The 19,654-nt window shown below is 36.5% G+C and overlaps 1 protein-coding gene across 2 annotated transcripts in view; it reads right to left on the reverse strand.

The window, feature by feature from the left end:
- Nucleotides 1-19,654, reverse strand: part of map2k6 (mitogen-activated protein kinase kinase 6) — a 42,984-nt gene that overhangs the window by 13,017 nt on the left and 10,313 nt on the right. For both annotated transcript variants that reach the window (XM_051939837.1, XM_051939838.1), the window contains exons 2-8: nt 10,140-10,203; nt 8,287-8,335; nt 7,720-7,833; nt 6,425-6,544; nt 4,739-4,855; nt 4,602-4,653; nt 3,021-3,148 (exon numbers count right to left, since the gene is read on the reverse strand). In XM_051939837.1, coding sequence (XP_051795797.1) covers nt 3,021-3,148; nt 4,602-4,653; nt 4,739-4,855; nt 6,425-6,544; nt 7,720-7,833; nt 8,287-8,335; nt 10,140-10,203 — 644 coding nt within the window. The remainder of the gene's footprint in view (nt 1-3,020; nt 3,149-4,601; nt 4,654-4,738; nt 4,856-6,424; nt 6,545-7,719; nt 7,834-8,286; nt 8,336-10,139; nt 10,204-19,654) is intronic.

Below are 19,654 nucleotides of genomic sequence, written 5' to 3' on the forward strand. Positions count from 1 at the left end.
TAGAAATTTCCATATTTTCCAAAGAAAACCATTTTTTTTTCAGTGAAGATAACATTAAATGAAAGAGAAATCCAGTCTAGACATTGTTAATGTGGTAAAAGACTGATCTAGATGGAAACAGCTGATTTATTTATTTTTGCACTTTTGAACGGTAGTGAATATTAAATACTTTGCGGGATAATTGAAAAAGAAATGCCTGCTGAACCATCGTCAGCAGGTTGAAATTTGAGGCTGTTTGAACAACAATATCTCAGAAACTATTAAAGATAAAAACCTGAAATTTTCACTCTTATTTCCCATCATGTTATTGATCCAGATTCTGTAATATTAGACAAGTAGATCAAATAATCATGTGAGCGTGAATGAACTGAAAGACGAAAAAAAGAACAGAAACTGTAATGAAAAGTCCAATCAGAAAATCCATTAACGCAGAAGTCAATCAGTGACATTTTCTGAAACATGTATAGCTTCATGTCACAATAATAAAACTAAACATAAAAAGCATTTTAAATATGAAACACTGGGTCACAAAAGTGAAAAAAACAAAGTTCAAATTTTCATAAATCATTGAGCAGGTTTGACAAGTTGTACCACAAATTATTCGAATCCACATGGAGCTGTGGAGGTTTTATATCTACTCTACTTGTAATAGTTCCTGAAATATGAACCCACGATGCTATAAAACCTTCAGGTCAGTCATAAATGGTGGAGCAGAATATCTTCTATCTACAGGAGGTCCTCGGTTTACGGCGTCAGAACTGGTTACATGGAACTAGTTGATGAGCGGAGCGGATGAATACGTCGTCACGCGGCGCTGTAACACGGCTTTGTTTACATTCCCTGTTTGTACTCCACCTTGGATTGTGCTGCATTCACCAACTTGTTGCCCTTTATTGTGACTCCCAGCGTAAGTCAGACTCTTCTGATGCTTCAAAGAAAAAGAAAGCCGTCTCCATGTAATCTTGTAAATAATACATGCATGAAAGTCGTTGGTATTCACGACTTTTCCGAAGAACTGATCGATATCATGATGCACGTAACGGCTTTGTTTACGTTTTCTCTGGAATTCTGGCTTAAAGCGAAAATCAACTTGCACTGGGCCATAAGAACGGAACTCCGTATCTGATGATTTGAGATGGAATGAACCAGAACTTACTCGTTAATGCGCTGCATATTATTCACACTGGAGTTGTGTGTGTACGTATAGAAGGCGGGAGGGATGGGTTTTCTTGTTTGTAATGTTTTTAAATGTTGTAAAGCACTTTGTGTTGCACATTAACTGCATGAGAAGTGCTATATATAAAAATAGCTTGATTGAATGATAAGAATCTGAAAAAGACAAAATACTTCCAAGATTTTGTCATTTTTGGTAAAAACAGGAGGGATGTTTTAGCCTGGTTTAAAGGGAGACAAAACTCCAATAGGAAAGTCTGTATAAAGAACTGAATAACAGGTGTGAAGGTTTATAACAGCGTTGAATTCAATCTGTCTGTTCTTTAATTTTCTTCAAACTATTCTGAGGAACACAAACCGAGGCTGAAAACGTCTCATGATCCGAAGCTGTGACTGGAAGCATTTTGTCCAGAATAGCTTCAGAAATACAGATAAACACAGAGCAGAGTGCAAAATAAAACAAACAACTGCAGAGAGTCAGAAGGTTATTAAAGTCCAACTGAAACTCTCACCGCACGGATCATTCGTTACACAAAAGCACGGGAAAATTCTAAACTACTGCAGCCAATTAGACTCAACAAGCGTCTAAATCTGATCAAACATTTTTGGAGTGACTAAACATGTAAATCTATTCAGTCTTTGTGGTGTGTGCAGCTTGAAAAGGCTGTAAACTTGAAGAACGAGATTGAAAACACGCAACTGGAGAGTTAATTAGCCGATTAGTCGCATCACACCAAACAAATCTGTCTTCTGAACGGAGTCTCAAAACTTTGCAATGCAGATCGAAAAGCTACGTTTTTTGTCTGTTCATGCTTATAAAAAGAAAAATAAATCACAATCAATAGTTGATTTTTAAAGGAAACTCAAGCTGAAAGCAAAAATATCTGTTAAATAGTTCAGAGACAACATTCAGTGTTTCAATACCAGATTAGTCACATTAAAACCAAACTCATTTTAGCAAAACCTGGAATATTTAGAGGATTAGTCACACGTAAAACACATGATTAGTCAGTTTAAGCAAACATTTGATGGCTGAAGTTTAGTAGAAGTTCAGTTTTTGTGGTGCAGCTGACTTCTTAACATTTGACAGACTCTTCACCATCACTTCAGTTTCATTTTAAAACTGCCGTCGCTCATATTTTGGTGATATTATTTACAGTATTTACACTTTACACAGTGGAATCAAAGCCTGACAAGCAAAATATATAAAGTATTTACTGTTAAATGTCAGAAAGAAACATTTATAGATGGACAGCAGCTCTGACTTTGATAACTGATTTTATCATTGCAAAGATTAGATTCAGCTTTGGTACCGATTACACAAGAATGAGAAGAGTAAGAGTGGCCACCAAGACACCTGTGATTCATCTGAAGGCGATAGAAGAAAGAGACTAATCAGAGTGGCCACCAAGACACCTATGATTCCTCTAAAGAAGATACAAGACAGAGACTAGTGAAGGAGGCCACTAAGACACCTATGACCCCTCTGAAGGAGATAGAAGAAAGAAACTAATCAGAGAGGCCACCAAGACAGCTATGACTCCTCCAATCAGTGGCACCTCCGAAACTTGGGAATAGCATTCTAATTTTAATCAGGAGTTCCTTCTCCACTGAACATTTTAAGAAAAATGTCAAGGAGCTCATGTTTAGAATCACTTTTGGACGCTCTTAGTGGTTCTAATATTAAGCTTTGTTACGGAAAATAATCCCTGAAAGTCTCAAACCCAGTCTAGAAGCTTCTTATAAAGTTATTATTGATTCTTTTCCCTTTCTGTTTTGGCTTATTATCCATCAATTTACTAATAAAAACTCTAAATAAATGGAATAATTTGTTAAATCTGTCTTACCGCCATGTAGGGTTTGCAGCCGGCGTCCATGGTTTTAGCCACGGAGTCGACCAGGTAGCCGCTGATGCCGAAGTCGCACATCTTCACCTGACCTTGTGTGTTGATGAGGACGTTGGAGGGCTTCACATCTGGAGACAAACAGCAGCTTCAGTCATAGCCGTTGTTTTGATTCTGTTTTGTATTTTCCTAAAAGATCAGTGGGCTGAAGCGGTCGCTGGTAAAGATCAGCTGTGGGACTTTATTTCCGTCTCTCGTGGTCTTTCTGCTGCTTTGATTCGTCAGCGGTCACTGAGGTTTGACACAGGAAGGATCACCTCTCTCACCCACATGTGGTTTGAAATCTGAGCTCTGCGGCTACAGTTTATGTTCAGTCAACATTTCTGCTGCCACTATTTGTTACATGTTGTAGATTTCAATAAATCCGACTATCGAGGACAGTGGGTGGAGACGGCACAGGGTTGCTGGAGATTTTAGAACTTTCCACTGTTTTGAGTTTTGCCAGCGGAAAACATGACTAAAACTGTTTTGTTCATGAATGATAAAGGTGTGGATGATAGAAGAATCTTCTCACACAGCCACAACCTTAACTAAACTTACATCATGTGTACCGTTACTGATTTTTTTGTGTGTCTTTTTTTACACAGGGTTTCTGGAGATTTTAGAACTTCCTACTGTGTCTGGCAGTTAAAAGAAAATCGTGCACAAATCAAACTCTTCGAACATCCAGCAGCGACTGCTTTAATTACAAGTCTTTTAATGATTGATTATAAAAGTGTGAATGATGGAGAATGTCCTCACACAGCTGCAAAACTTTGCAACATTTCCATCATGCGTACCGTTACAGACGAGGAAAACATGGATGTTTTCTCAAATTCTGCTGTTTCTATTGATTCCATCTGACGCAAGACTTCAAAATGTTCAGAAAAATAGACTACGGAAACACAGCTACTGCACATTTCTTTGAGGTGTGTCGAGCACAGTGGATGGACGGGGTTTCTGCAGATTTCAGGGCTCCATCACTGGGAAACCTACAACTTGTTTATTGGTAAATTATGACGTTGTGGATGATGGGAAATCTGCTCACATAGTAGCAAAATTTTGCAGACTTAAAACTACCGTATTTTACACATGAGAAGCATGGACAGCTTTTTGTCTTTTCTATTAATGTTATCTGATGGAAGGCGAAAACGTTACGAAATTGTAAATATTCCTGAGGTATTTAGAAAGAGATGCGACAGTAGTTGGACTCAGCACAGGATTTCTGGAGATCTTAGAACTCAACACTGCTTTGGAAACTAGCTAATTGACCAGAAAAAGAAAGTTGATCGACTGGTGAACAAAAAACTTTGCCTTGCAGCTCAAACCTGCTGATTTTTGCCTGACAGTCGACCTTTCACGTGAGACAACAACATGCTTCCAACATGCTCAGTTTTCTACTAGAGTACCAGAAAAAGATGCTCATTTCAGCAAACACTACTTCGCCCCTTCAGTAAGATGTGGAAAGAGTTTGCAGGAAGGAACAGAAGCAGCTGAGTGGATATCGACGCTGAGAGTTTAATGGCTTTCCACTTAGGCTCTTACCTCTGTGAATGACTTGCAGATTGCTGTGCAGATGCTCCAAAGCTTTTACTATCTGCAATAACAAAGGCCGTTAATAAGCAAACGAGACTTTCAGAGCAGATATGCGTCACGGAGGCTGAGAGTAAAGAAAAACCCACTGAGACGGCGATCTTTCCAAGGATGTCCTCGGGGATGGTCAGGCCTTTCTCGATCACCTGCTTGTAGAACTTGTCGAGCGACGTGTCCATCAGCTCCATGCAGATCCACACGTCGCCCTGGCAACAGACAGGCAGGTTTCGGACAAAAATGGCAAAACAAAGCGGGTCGGATCTTAAACAGACAGGAAGCAGCAGATTTTCCCAGAGTTTGAGTCACGACGAGGAAATCCTGAACATGGAGTCGCTGCTGCAGGAAGCTGTCTGCATCCGAAGGGTTTTATCACCGATGTGTTTGTCATCAGAGAGCACAGATGCAGAATTCTTATCATATTTATCTACTTTTATTTCATGTTCATTGGTCTTTTAACTTATTTTATCATCTGTAGTGCATCTAATAAACTGAGACTGATTCATTCATGTCTGAGATGTGAAATAAATGTAAAAAGCATGAAGTTAAACTGTGTTGATATGATGGAAAACAAGCGAAATCCGTTTATGACTAAATACTGACATTAATGTAACACAATTTATTAGCCAGTCTAAATGTTTTTTTAGCGGCAGCTCACATGTCTGGTTAGTTCAGGAGTCAGCTTCAGCATTTATGCTTTGAACTGCTAAAAAATCTACATTTTTATCCGTTTAGCTTCTTTTTCATAGAATAGTTTCATGAAAATAATTGTTTTCCTTAAATCAGTGGCTTTCTTCATGCTTTAAATTAGTCTGTTTTCTCTTACCGGTATTTTTTATTGTCTTAACAATTTTTTCAAATTACTTACATAATAAATTATTATTGTTACTATGATTAATTTGTTTAATTATTGCTTTTACATCAATTTTATTTCACATTTGCATAAACTACTATTCATTTTATAATAATCTTTATTCACCACCATCATTATTATTTTACACCTATTTATTTTCATATTGGCTTTTCTTTTTAATATTATTTTTATTTACTTTTTGACCAATTTTATTTCATGCTTGCTTTGATTGTATTATTATTGTTGTTGTTGTTGTTGTTGTTGTTGTGTTATTATTATTATCCTGTTTGTTATTGAATTCATGAGAACATTCTTTTTTAAAAACAGGATAATAATAATAATAATCATCATCATAAAAATAATAATAATCAGGGGATTCTTTCAATAAATCATCGTCGTTATTGTTGTTATTATCCTGTTTTGGTTCATTTTTTTCCATAAATTTGATTTAATCTTTTCTTCTATTTTTCTTATTATTAGCAGCTTTTGCTTCTTCACTCATAAAATAGATTTAATCCAGTTTTTTCATCATTCTTCAAATTTTTCATTAATTTTCCACCAAATATATTTCATATTTGCTTTTGTTGGTATTATGATTTATTCACGTTATTATAATAAAATAGAATTTTCCACTTTTTTTAACTTCTTCTGATCTCAAATCCTTTTGCTCTCTTCATGTTATTCATTTGTAATCTGCATACATTCCTGAAATTCTCTGACTTACACAAATAAAGTTTATTAAACTGAAAAATAGAAGGTTGAACGTTTCTGAAGCACACCTTGAAACATTTTTAGTAACTTTGCTTCACTGCAACCTGTGGCCAGTTTGTCTCAATCAACCAGAACTTGCCTTTTTACTCATTTCTCATTCATGAACGTGCAGAAATGTTCAGACTGACGATGATGGGCGTTTCTGAGACGTTACCTCTCTGAATAGAGCTCCGTAGAAGGTGACGGTGTAGAAACAGTCCACCGTCCTCATGGAGATGTCCAGGTCCATCAGCAGCCTCTTCTGCTCCTGAGTGTTCACTGTGGCCCGAATCCGCTGAGAGACGACAACAGGAAGCATACGTGATGGACAGAACGCTACCCACAATGCACCTCTACATCAGACAGCAGCACTGAGTCCGTTCTTCATTTACCAACCATAAGTCTGACATTAGTTATTCACACCGGTTGACACCTTGGTGCATTTCAGAAACTCAAAAATTAAAAAACTGAGAGACTCTGCAAGAATGAGAAGAGTTAGACTGGCCACCAAGACACTTATGAAGAAGATTCAAGAAAGAAACTAATGAGACACGCCACCAGGACCACCAAGGCCACCAAGACACCTTTGATTCCTCCAATCATGGCTGGTAGCGCCTCCAAAAATTCAGAATAGCGTTCTTCTTTTAATCAAGTGTTCCTCCTCCACTGAATATTTGAAGAATAAGCTCAAGGCGTTCATGTTCAGACTCGCTTTTGGATGCTCTCAGTGGTTCTAATACTTTAGCACTCTATATTTATTTGCTTTTACTGCAAACCAGAGTACATTTGGAACTGAAAAAACAGATTCAGTAAGAAATGAAGCTCTTGAACTACAAACTAAATTATGCTAAATTGATCCATGTGTTTTCTCAGGTAAAGCAGGTTGTTCCAGATCTCCAAAGCAACATTTTCCACCTCCTCCTGTTGGATCTCGAGGCGTTGCCAGGCCAGATGAGATATGCGAGTTCTGGGTCTCCTCCCTGTTAGAACTGCCTGGAAAACCTGGAAAAGGAAGGTGACCTGGAGGCATTTCTACTCTGATGTTGAACCACGTCAGCAGGTTCTTTCTGAAGCAATGAAGATGCGACTCTGAGGAAGCTACACGTTATTCATAGTGCTTAACAGGGAAAAAAAAAAAAGAAGAAATAAACAAGTAATACAAATCAAATCAACTAACGGAATAAAAACAGTTGAATAAAGTGGGCATACACTTCTAAAACTTCTTTTTTTGGGTTGTTTTTTATTTTTCTACTGATGCTCCTACACGTTTGCACCATCATTACATTTTTGTTGCCATAATGCTGCAAATATCCCCAAAGAAATGATAAGTTTTAATACAAGTACAGGCAGTTAAGACCACGGATCACCTAAAAGATGTGGAAAAAATAACTGTCTTTGCCTTATTTTTAAAGCAAACTAATGAGTTAGAGCTGCGTCTTCCTTCAGCACCATCTCTGGTTTTCGGCTCACCTTCACGGCCATGATCAGTCCACTGGGCACGTGCCTCATCTTGTCCACGACCCCATAAGCTCCTCGGCCGAGCTCGCAGATCTGCTCCAGGTCATCGGCCTTCACCTCGAAGTTCTGATCCGACAACAACAAGAAGGAGACAGAACTGAATCCATCACGTCCGTTTCAAAGCTCCTTCATTTTTCACATCATTCACGAAGGAAAAAAAACAAAACATTCTCTACGACTCTCTGGCCAACTGGAGCAGAGAAAGGGAGGAAGCTCTGCCAGTGGAAAATTCCACTTATTTGAGGAGTTTAAAATAAATATTTTTACTGCCTGAGGGGCAATAAAGAGCATTCCAGCCTCCCCGCAATCAGAAGTGTTCAATCCGGCTGTAATGTTCAGCCGGCCGTCCTTTACAGCGAACAGACTCGACATGAAGCCAAACTGAGTGGATCGACCAGAAACATGGAGCCAGGAGGACAAACAGCCAAAGTTACACAAGAGCTGAGAGGAAAAACATGAATGGGACGAAGAAATGTAGAAAGACGGCAGCAAACAGAGAGAAAAATGAGCTGAAATCACCTTTTCTCCGATCGTTACACAAGCTTTAGAATCCAAATCTCTGGGAGGTCTGAAACACACAAACACATTTTATTACCTAAAAAACACTTACAACCGGTCAGTGCTTTTAAAATATCAAAGGAAGCTGCAAATCAGTGAAAAAATAAAATAAAATAGCAGAATTTCATAAACAGACTGCATTTATGTTGAATTTATGAGAGCAAAGTGTGTCCTAAACCGTGAAATCAGTAATTAAAGAAAATATTTTGGAGATAATTCAGGATAAAGTTAAAATATGAGTGGATGGAAACCTTCATTCACTAAAACTGCTCATCTTGAGCTGATAAATATCAGGTGATAAACACTATTACAATAGAGGCAGAAAAACTGGTAAAATAATCACATAAAAATATATAAAAGAAAAGAAAATTAAACAGTGAAGGAACAGAATTGTTTGCAAGCAAAAATCATAATTTTCAAATTACATGTATTTAAATTTTTACAACTTAAATGCTCAAATAAAATCTATTATAATAATCAAAATTTAATTACTAAAATTGTCTAAAAATATCTAATAACGCAATAAGCAAAAATTAGAATTTATAATGTAATAATTACATTTAAATAAAATTTAAAATATTTTTAAAAACATACAAAACAAGTTGATATGATATGATTTTATAGTTAATAACTAATGAAAACTATTAGGATAAGTAAGTAAATTAATAAAGTGAATAAATAAAAGCAGGGAAGTTATCCTTCACATTTAAATAAAATTAATTCAATTAAAAGCAAACATAAAACGCATATAAAAATAATGAAAATAATCAGACTTTAGAATTAAAAAATAAATATAAAAAGCATGTTAAAAAATATAGAACAATATCATAAAACAATGTAATCCATAGTTAACAATTAATTAAAACTAATATAATAAGTAAATTAATAAAGTAAATAAATAAGTGCAATAAGACTTGCCAACTTTTACATTTAAATAAAACTAATTCATTAAAAAACAACCATAAATACACATATAAAATAACGAAAAAATATGAGTTTATAATTAAAAATAATAGGAAAAAAATCCTTTTAAAAATATATAAAACAATATAAACATAATATAATTTTATAGTTATCAATTAATTAGAACTAATAGAAGTAAATGAATAAAGTAAATAAATGAGTTACATTTAATTTGAATGTAAATTAATTAATAATTTTATTTAAATTAAAAACAAATAAATACATAACTAAAATAACAAAAATAAAATGTATAATTATAAATACATAAAAACCTGATACAATAACAAAATTTAAACAAAATAAATAAAAACAACACAAATATTCAACCAGAAAAACAACCTACCAAGCCTTATCTATAAAATAATATGATAAAAAATAGAATTAATTAAATAAAAACTACAATAACAATCAAAGTTATAAACAATCTAAAAAAATAAAATGACAAAAAAACAGCAGTGTGGCTTAAGATGATTAAATTTAAACACACTGAATATTTATCTTTTTTTTAAGAATAACTCTGAGCTTAAGGTGAACAAAAATAGGAGAAAAATACACAAATAATTCTGCAGCAGTTTTAACAAATTGAAAATGTGCAAATATCAGTAATATGAGGAGGAAGACAAAAAGTAATTAATATTTTTAACGTGTGTTTGCTGTTAAAGCCTCTTTAGGACGACTGAGTGAGTGAGAGCTCAGAAATGACGATATCTGCACAACTTTCTCCTCCTGTTTGCTGCATTTTCATCTCACACAGTCAGCGTTCTGATTTGGTTTTAAAGCGATCCGATAAAACAGGATCAATGAAGAACTGCAGCAGAATTTAAGGTTGGATGAGATGAATAAAAACTCACACTGGTGCAGAAGGTCGCTGCTCAAACGCCTCCTGGGGGAGCCTGAGCCCCGGCTTCCTCCTACCTGAAAAACATCATTACAGTCAGACTGAAAACAGGATAAATCATGAACAGAATGCACATAAAAAAACATGTAGACTGGTATTCTGTCAACAATAATTATTTATGTTGACGTTTGAATTTTTTGTGAATAGGAGAGCTGCAACTTGTCCTTATTTTCCATTATTCAGTTAATTATCTTCTCGATTAGTGTGTAAAAGTGCATTAAAAATACTGATTCCAACGTAAACAACAAGAAAAGCAGCAAATTCTCGCTTTTAAGAAGCCGGAAGCTTCAAACGTGTGGTGGTTAATAGATCAATAATCAATGCCTGGTTGATTTTACACCAACATTCATCATGTCAGTGTATTCCCTCATTTTGGTTTGGGATCGACTTCTCTGCAAAGTTTTCCATCAGCGTCTATAACGTCTGGTTTATAATTTCATTTTACAGGTTTTATCCTTTTGTCTGTCTGGTGAAATAGACCCACATTCAGTCCAAAACCTCAAATTTTATCAAGTTTTCAGAGAAAAGCAACAAATGTCCACATTTGAGAGAACAGAATCACAAAATATGTGATCTAAGTTGATGCAATTATTCAATTTGTCACAGATTATTTGTTGTTAATCCCTAACAGCAGTTACAGTTGAAGCTAAGTAGCATTTAAACGGACTCAAATTCAACAATGTGACCATTTAAACTTTTTAAAAACGCAAGAAATGTTTATTTGCTACCATATTTACAGCCTAACTGACTAATTATTTGACTTGTTTCATCTTCTCAAATGTGAATATTTATAGATTTTAGTAACTGAATATCTTTAAGCTTTAGACAGATTTAAGCACTATTTACCAGTGTTTCATAGACAAAATATTTGATTTGATGCAATTACTCAGTTTGTCACACATTACTTGTTGTTAATCCCAAAACGTAGTTACAGATGGAGTGAAGTAGCATTTAAAGGGACTCAAATTTAATACTGAGTCAACAATATAACTATTTAAACTTAAAAAAAAGCAAGAAATGTATTGATATTTATACACAAAGGAGAACATTATAATTTTGCCACTATAGGTGAAGCTGAAACGGCAAATTATTTTATTCATTTCATCTTCTTCAAAGTGAATATTTACAGACTTTCTTATTTTTTGTTAGTAATTGAATATTTTTAAGCTTTAGACAAATTTAGACACTATTCCTCAATGTTTCATGGAAAATTAAGATGAGAATCTGCAGAATAATGAATGTAATTGTTAGTTGCAGCTCGAGAAAAGACAGATTTTATGCCTAATGAACTCAACGTTTGTACGGTATTTGATAGGTTGTTGCTAGAGGTACGGACCCGTACCCGTAGCCTGTGGACTACGGATACGGCACTTGCCATTTGCCAATCAGATACGCGAGATCTGGTCACGTGACTCCCGGTAGACGCTAGCAGTACGGACCCGTAGCATCGGTACGACAGGTAAGGACCCTAAACCTGACCCTAACACTAACCCTAACCTTAACCTTTGCTTACCTTTCAACAGTTTGCAGTGGTTAGCAGCTTCTTGACTTGCGAGACTCGCGTACGGGTCCGTATCTGTCTGGCAAATGGAAAGTGCCGTACCCGTAGCCTGTGGGCTACGGATACGGGTCCATATCCGTAGACACTACCTATTTGATAAGGCGAGGCAAAGCCAAGTATTTCCTGAAAATGCTGCAATTAATGTCAATTTTTATTGTTAAATTTTCCGTAAATTGTTATTATGGCAGTAAAATGATCATCACGTTTCCCAAAACGACCATTCACAACTCAAAAACTCTCAGTCGTTGCTGATATTAAGCAGAGAAAAGCAGAACATTGTCTCACAGCTGAGAAGCTGAAACCTCAAACTGCTGCTAAAAAATGATTCATCCAATATCTGCTGTTTAACTGTTGAAACCAGCCTCTCTGTGCAAACTTGTGTAATTTTTGATTCTGAGAGTCGACCGATGAGACTCCAGAGGACGGTTTCAGAGCAGCAGAGCACCACCAGATGAAAGAATATTTAACTTGTTAACAGAGCTCTGGATGAGACATCAGTGGATCAGTAGAGCGAACAAGCTGCAAACCTGATTAGATGGAATTTTCTATCCATTTATCGAAACGTCACTCATATTATAACAACATTTAGAGCTGTGCTGAAGAACTGACTACATGTATCTGAACTGCACGAGATGAACAATCGAAACCCTGAAGATCTGATGTAAAATACGTCCTGCAGCCATCACCCCCAGGGTACAGAAACTACAACATCTTACGTATTACATCCACAGCATCATCATCCATACTCACGGTCGGATGCAGTGATTGACTCCAGATCCTAACAGAATGAAACAGGCACTTTTAGAGCAACAGGAAGAAGCAGAAGAACAGGGGGAGGTCTGGTGGTCCAGGTGTGTCGCTCCATGTGGAGGTTCTGCACTAATGCCTCCTTAACCTCAGCGACTGTTTCCTGGTCTGCAGGTTAAATCTGGTTCCAGCCTCTTCAGACCGGCTGCAGCAGCTCAGCCCAGTTCGTTCAAGCCCAGATTAACCTGCTGAAGGAACCTGCAGCAAATATTGGGCCTTTACTGACCCCTAATACTGCTCCTTCGAGGCAAAATAAAGTAGCAATACATGGATTTTCACTGTGTAAAAATACTGAGCGATAGAAATGTCTCATTTCAGAGAAAACAGATTATTAATTTGCTGCAATTACAAAAAAAGAGCAAGAAATCAGTGTGTCATCTCTGCAGGTAAACTTCTAGAAAGTTACCCTCAGAGCTAATGTCATAAAGTGACAAACTACACAGTTAAAGTCATAGAGAGACACCAACTACACAAAATTAGTTTTTAATTTGGCGAACACCTCAGATAGTCATAGAAAGATGGCCAACTGCAGCTAAACTCATGTCAGCATTTCACAACACTGCTAAAGTCATAAGATACGCTAGCTACATAGCTGAAATCACAGAAGGAAAGCTAATTACACAACTAAAGTCTCTGAAGAAGCTAAAAAATATAGCTAAAGTCATAGAAGATGCTATGTACATAACCTGAGTCAAACAGAACGGTAACTACACAGCTCAAGTCATAGACAGACAGTTGAAAACAGTTACAGTCACAGACAGATGGCGAACTGCGCGAAATTCACAAAAGCAACTAAGTACACTGCAAAAGCCAGGAAATGTGCTAACTACACAGCTTAATTCACAGAAAGACAGTCAATTACATACCTAAAGTCATACAAGATGCTAACTACAAAGCTAAAATTAAAGAAGATGCTAACTACGCAGGTAAAGTAACAGAAGAAGCTAACAGCACAGCTAAAGTCATAGAAAATGCTAACTACATAGCTAAAGTCAAGAAAGATGGTAACTAGACCATTTACATCATAGAGAGATGACGACCTACACAGCTAAAGTTATAGAAAGACGGCTAACTACACAGCAAAAGTAATAGAAGAAGCACAACTAGGGTCATAGAAGAAGCTAATGGTGCAGCTAGTCATAGAAAATGCTAACTACATAACTAAAATCAAAGAGGATGGTAACCAGACAGTTCAAGTCATAGAGAAATGGCTAACTGCAGCTAAACTCACAAAAGCAGCTACCGACACTGACAAAACCAGAAAATCTGCTAACTATACAGCTAAATTACAGAAGGACAGCTAATGCCACACCTAACGTCATAGAAGATGATAACTACATAGCTTAAGTCAAAGAGGATGGTAAAGAGACAGTGTACGTCATAGAGAGGCAGCTAACTACACAGCTAAAGTCATAAAAAGACAGCTAACTACACAGCTAAAGTCACAGAGGATGCTAAACATACAAATAAAGTCATAGAAGATGCTAAATACACAAATATATATATATATATATATATATATTGAACCGCTCTTCCTTTTACAGAAATGTGCCATTCGAGTCGTTAACGGAAGTGGATACAGAGACCACACAAATCCAATATTTGACAAATTGAAATCTTTAAAATTTAATGAATTGGTTGAATTCAATCTCCTCAAAACAATGTATAAAGCTCACAAAAAACATTGCCAGAGAATTTGCAAAACAGATTCAAAAAAAGAGAAAGTCGGTACAAACTAAGAGGAACGGAAGTCTTTTTGAGACCTGAGTCAGGCACAAAACCAAAAGAAAGATGCATCTCAATCCAAGGCGTCAATCTGTGGAACAATCTGAATCCTGAAATTAAAATGTCTCAGTCGATTTGTATTTTTAAGAAAAGTGTGAAAGAGTTGTTACTGAAGAGATACGATACTTGTGAATAACCGGAAATTGTTTTCTTAGATCATGTTAAATGTCGGTTAAAAGGGCTGTGTGTGCAGCCAAACAGTACTGAAATGTGAAAAAATTGTTATTGATAAGGGGCAGATACTATAAGCTACAGCTTCCCTCTGCTCCTTTTCATTCATTTAATAGATGCTGTGTTGTATCGTTTTTAATGAATGAAATAAATAAAGATAAAGATAAATAAAGTCATTGAAGATGCTAACTACACAGGTGAAATCATAGAGCTCCATCAAGGGCAAGTTAGCTGTTGATATACCAGTAACTAGCCTTAGCTGAAGCTCAAACAAATTTTAGCTTTAGCTAGACTTAGATAAAATTTTGTTCTCACTGTGATTTTCAATTTGCAAATGAAAAATGTCCATTTTAATGAAGTGATCTACTTAATGTTTGATATTCTCCATAATTGAACAAGGCAGCAGCCAAATCAGTTCATAAAGCAGAAGACAAAAGCAGCTAAACCTCTGTTAAAGGTTGCTAGCTTAGGAGATCTCACTAGCTGCCATCTTATTTTTTGACTCGTGATCTGGGGGTTAAATCTGGTGCTAATCTCATTTGTAAATGTACTGTTGATGTATTAATCTTGCGAATATTTACGATTTTTTGTGGTTTTCTATGATAGTAAACTCAACATCTTTGAATGTTTGACTGCTAGCTGGGTAAAAAATAAATCTAAATATGTTGTCTTATGTCCTGGGAAATATTAACAGGTCTTTCTAGAGAATTCGTACATTTACACTCTGAACAATGAAACGATTACTAATTAAATTAACTGTCAGATATGTTAATATTGGTGATAAATGTTGGTTGTCGGATGCAATAATAGTGACTTGCTTGAGGCGTAGACTGTATTTTCATTACTTGGCACCAAGTTTTAATAACTGTATATTCAACTTCAGTGGTGCATTTTATGTAACAAATTAGTCAATAATCAAATTATATAAAAGCAGATAAATTGGAATAAATCTGAGTTTTTGCAGCAGCCAAGGTGCAGCAGCCGTGCAGATCTGTCGCAACTTCAACCCTGTGGGCTGTAAACATGTTCCACGCTCTGAGCAGCTGATGCTTTACAGCAACATTTAAGGTAACCACAAATCCCACCGCCCTCTGATGCCACAGCAGCTATTTAAAGCCGAACTCAAGGTGTGTCTCTTCAAAAGACGAGCAGCGGCGCCGGGGGAATAACTGGAATTTCTCACACTGCTGTCACAAGAGAAACTGCAATGATAAGTCGGTACAGATGATCTGTCGCTTAAAAATATTTCCTAAAGGCTGATCGTACACACACTGTGGCTGCAGTGTGTCCTGGTTTGTGCAAACAGCGCTGGGTGTGACTGCTGTGCTATGCAGCCCTCCACCGGTGGCCTCTTGCTGGTCTCCACTTTCCAAAGCAGCTTTGTTGCACTAAAATGTCAGTTTGAGCCCCTCCTACATGCATTTACACAGACAACAATAGAAACTGGAAACCAGCACAGTCAGAACAACTCAAGCTGGAAAACACTTAGAGGACACCTGCACCAAATCTGCAAAAACCCTCCAATTAGCCGTTTTTAATGTGCACCAACAGGCCCATTTGTCTCATGGCAGCCATGCTTGTTCTGGATAAAGCATCAATCAAGAGCAGGAACTTTGCAGCTTTGCAAAAATATTAATTGTAAAAAATCTCAAATGAATCATGCTCATGATGACTAAGTTAAACATATTTAAAGTTTGTCCTACATGTGGTTACAGATGTGCATCATGTGTTGTGATCTGACAGAGCCATGTTTTATGATAACAGTCTGCCATATCAGCAACTAAACTGAATTAAGTTTATATTATAAATATTTATCTTTATTATTAGTTTGCCATTTTCTACATAATTAAATAAGGCAGCAGCTAAATCAGCTCAAAGTACAAGAAAAACCAGCTGAGCTTCTGCTAAACGTAGCTAGCTTAGCTAGTTTCATAGTGAATTCTATGAGATTTTTCTGTTAAAGTGGTGTTAAATCTTAGATTAAATGTAAATTAATATTTTTAATATTCAAGTGAAGTGTTGATATAAGAAGTTCACTGGATATAAGGAATTTCTGTTTTGTTCTTTAAAAATCACTGAGTAATAAAGTGAAAACAGAAGCTGTAATGGTTATTTTTTCACTATTTGCGATAAAATTAAGCATAATAAATTAATGGATGATTGTGTCAATAATTCAGTGAAGCCTAAATGTTTTGTGCAACATTAACACTCACTGAGCACTTTTTTAGAAATGGCAAAAGCTCTCATATAAAGTCTACTGTAAGAAAGCTTCAATATTTTCCATTTTTGCTGTCCAAAATGTGAATTTTTGATTGTACGTTTATATGTGAGGTTGTAGCAGACGGACCAAGTTACATTTAAAACTGTTTATAATATTTTGTCCACTAACACACATTAAGGTGGGAAAATAGTAGTAGTTTTAGACTGCTCAACTGTTTGAAATATAGTTTTCAGTAAGTGTATTTTAGGAGGAAATGCACGAGGAATGGTTATGAATTTAGTGTAATCTCTCCAAAAATGACCACAAGGTGGTGCTAATGAAGAGTGAGCAATAGATATCAATATGGGAAAAAATAAAACTATTTTGGCCACAAAGGTTGGTAAATTGCGATTAGAAATTAAATTGCATGCCGAAAAGCAAAATCCAGAGTATATTTAAACTGTATGCATGCTCTGAATGTGATGAATAAATTCAAACTTCATTTGTATGAGATGAGGTCAGTTTGTTTAGCTTGCTAGCGCTCTGTGTGCTTACAGGACAATGAAAGCAAAGGTGAAATCTGACAGTGATGTTTCAGCAAACAGCCATGATTTATATTAATATTTTAATAAACTTTCATTTGTGTTTGTTTTCTTTTCTTTACAGCAATGGTCTGATTTATTAGTCCAGTCTAATTCCTGTATCTCTGTCCAGCAATAAAACCAAACTGAGTTCACCCTCTCAATCTGTTACTTTTTAAAAAATAGACAAAATAGCTTCACTATTACAGTAAAGAACTGTAAAGACAAAAAAATAAGCATATTTTCAATTGTTTGATGGTCCTTGAACGTGTCACGTGTGGTTCAATCTGGCAAATTAAACAAAGCTAGACTTTAAATCTTAATATTATAGCAAAATCACTTTATTACCATGCCAAAGAGGCGGAGCCTTGGTGGAGTTACGTGACGATCGGGGTACGTTTGTCCATCTGTCTGTCTGTCTGTCTGTCTGTTTGCAATATTACTCAAAAACTGAAAAACGGATTTGGATAAAATTTTCAGGGAAGGTCAGAAATGACACAAGGACCAAGTGATTAGATTTTGGTAGTGATGCAGCTTATAGTCTGGATCCATGGATTTGTTAAATATTTGTGTATCATTGCAAGATAGCAGCACGACATCACTGTAACCATGGCAATAAGTGAACACTACTGTATTTTCTGCACCATAAGGCACATCGGATTGTAAGGCGCAGTCTTCATTACGGGGTTTATTTCCGTATTTAAGCCATATATAAGGCGCACCGTATTATTGGGCTCATGCTAAAACAATGAAACAGAAGCAAAATAGTGAGTTTGGTTGAACTTTATTCTAATACGCATTTAAAAATACACACATTATTTTTCGATTAATCTTTTGTCACTAATCCATCAAAGTCCTCGTCTTCTGTATCTGAATTGAACAGCTGGGCAATTTCGACATCAAACATGCCGGGTTCACTCTCGTCATTGTCGGAGTCAGTCTCATTGCCGGCAGCCGTGTCCCGCTCAGGCGGCGGTCGACTCAGCAATGATGCCGGCTTTCGTGAAAGCTCGGACAATAATCAGTACTGTACGTAGCTTTATGCAATGTTCTCTAATAGGTTTATCGCTGCCAGCGTGTGTATTGTACGTATTACATCCCTATGTCGGCGGGAAATGGTCCGACAGTCAGATTTTGGAACTCAGTGCACACATAAGACGCACCGGGTTAAAAGGCGCACCATCGATGTTTGAAAAAAGACTTTTAAGTGAGCCTTATAGTGCGGAAAATACGGTACATCAGCTGCTTCCTGTGATCACATGACTGTGATCCTACTACAAATCAACTGCTGAGGACTTATCAGGATTTATCCATCAAAAATGATACAAGGAACAACTGATTAAATTGTGGGGGTGTTTCTGAGTCCCATTAATTCCCGTCGTCCGCTACATATTTAGGTCATGCAATCTGGTATTCGTACATAACGTACACATGCATAACACACGCCTGTGCTCAGCGCAAGGTCATTTTGTTTGTGGGTACCTCTATATTATCTATATATTATTATCTGTAGTGACGTGATTTCTGACACAATTTCTTTCAAGATTTCAGTCATCAGAAATGATACGACTGAGCTGCCTTGGTGGAGTACTACGCTCTCTGAGTGCTTTTCTTGAATAAATAAAATTCCTTGATCTCACCAGATGCTGTAAAAAACTAAAAATTAGAAGCTCCTCGGCACAACTGAGAAGCCATAACTGACTGAGTTTTCAAATGAACTGCAGGCAATGTTTCCACAGAGAGACAGGGAGGAAAATCAAAGTTACCGGATCAATAAAATAAACGCAGCATGGCTTACAAACAGTAAACAGAGGAGCAAGTTGTTGGAAGATACATTCAGCATAGTGAAACGTCTTTCTAGAAATGATGAGCAGAGTCAGTTTTGAGTTCTCTCTCTTTCTAGTCATGACTGTTCCATTTCCATTGAGGTGCAGGACTTTATACTGCAGTGAAAAATGAGCCCAGGGTGAGTAAAAACGTGACGGGAACAAAGAAAACACACAGAAACAGCTTCAGGTTCACAGAGTTCATGTCAACCTGCAGAGCTGCACAGACGAGGATGAATCTCTTTCAGGAAACGGGGAAAAAAATCGTATAAATGTGAGGGAGAGAATTCAGTATTTGTGGACAGCTGGATATGAAGACACAGCTGCTAACCTGCAACACGCACTGAAAACTCCAGTTCCTGCTGTTAGAATGACTTGAAACAGAGAAAAACAAACAGTGAAAGCTGACAGGCCTCGGACGATTTCAGTTCAATTAACGGCTTCTATTTCACTAATTTAATTAATTAATTTGTGTCTAATAAATGTAGATTATAATTATGAAAAAGTTAATTTGAAATGTGCTTTTCTTGACAAGGT

Source organism: Acanthochromis polyacanthus, chromosome 19 (assembly GCF_021347895.1).
Source record: "Acanthochromis polyacanthus isolate Apoly-LR-REF ecotype Palm Island chromosome 19, KAUST_Apoly_ChrSc, whole genome shotgun sequence".
Lineage (NCBI taxonomy): Eukaryota > Metazoa > Chordata > Actinopteri > Pomacentridae > Acanthochromis > Acanthochromis polyacanthus.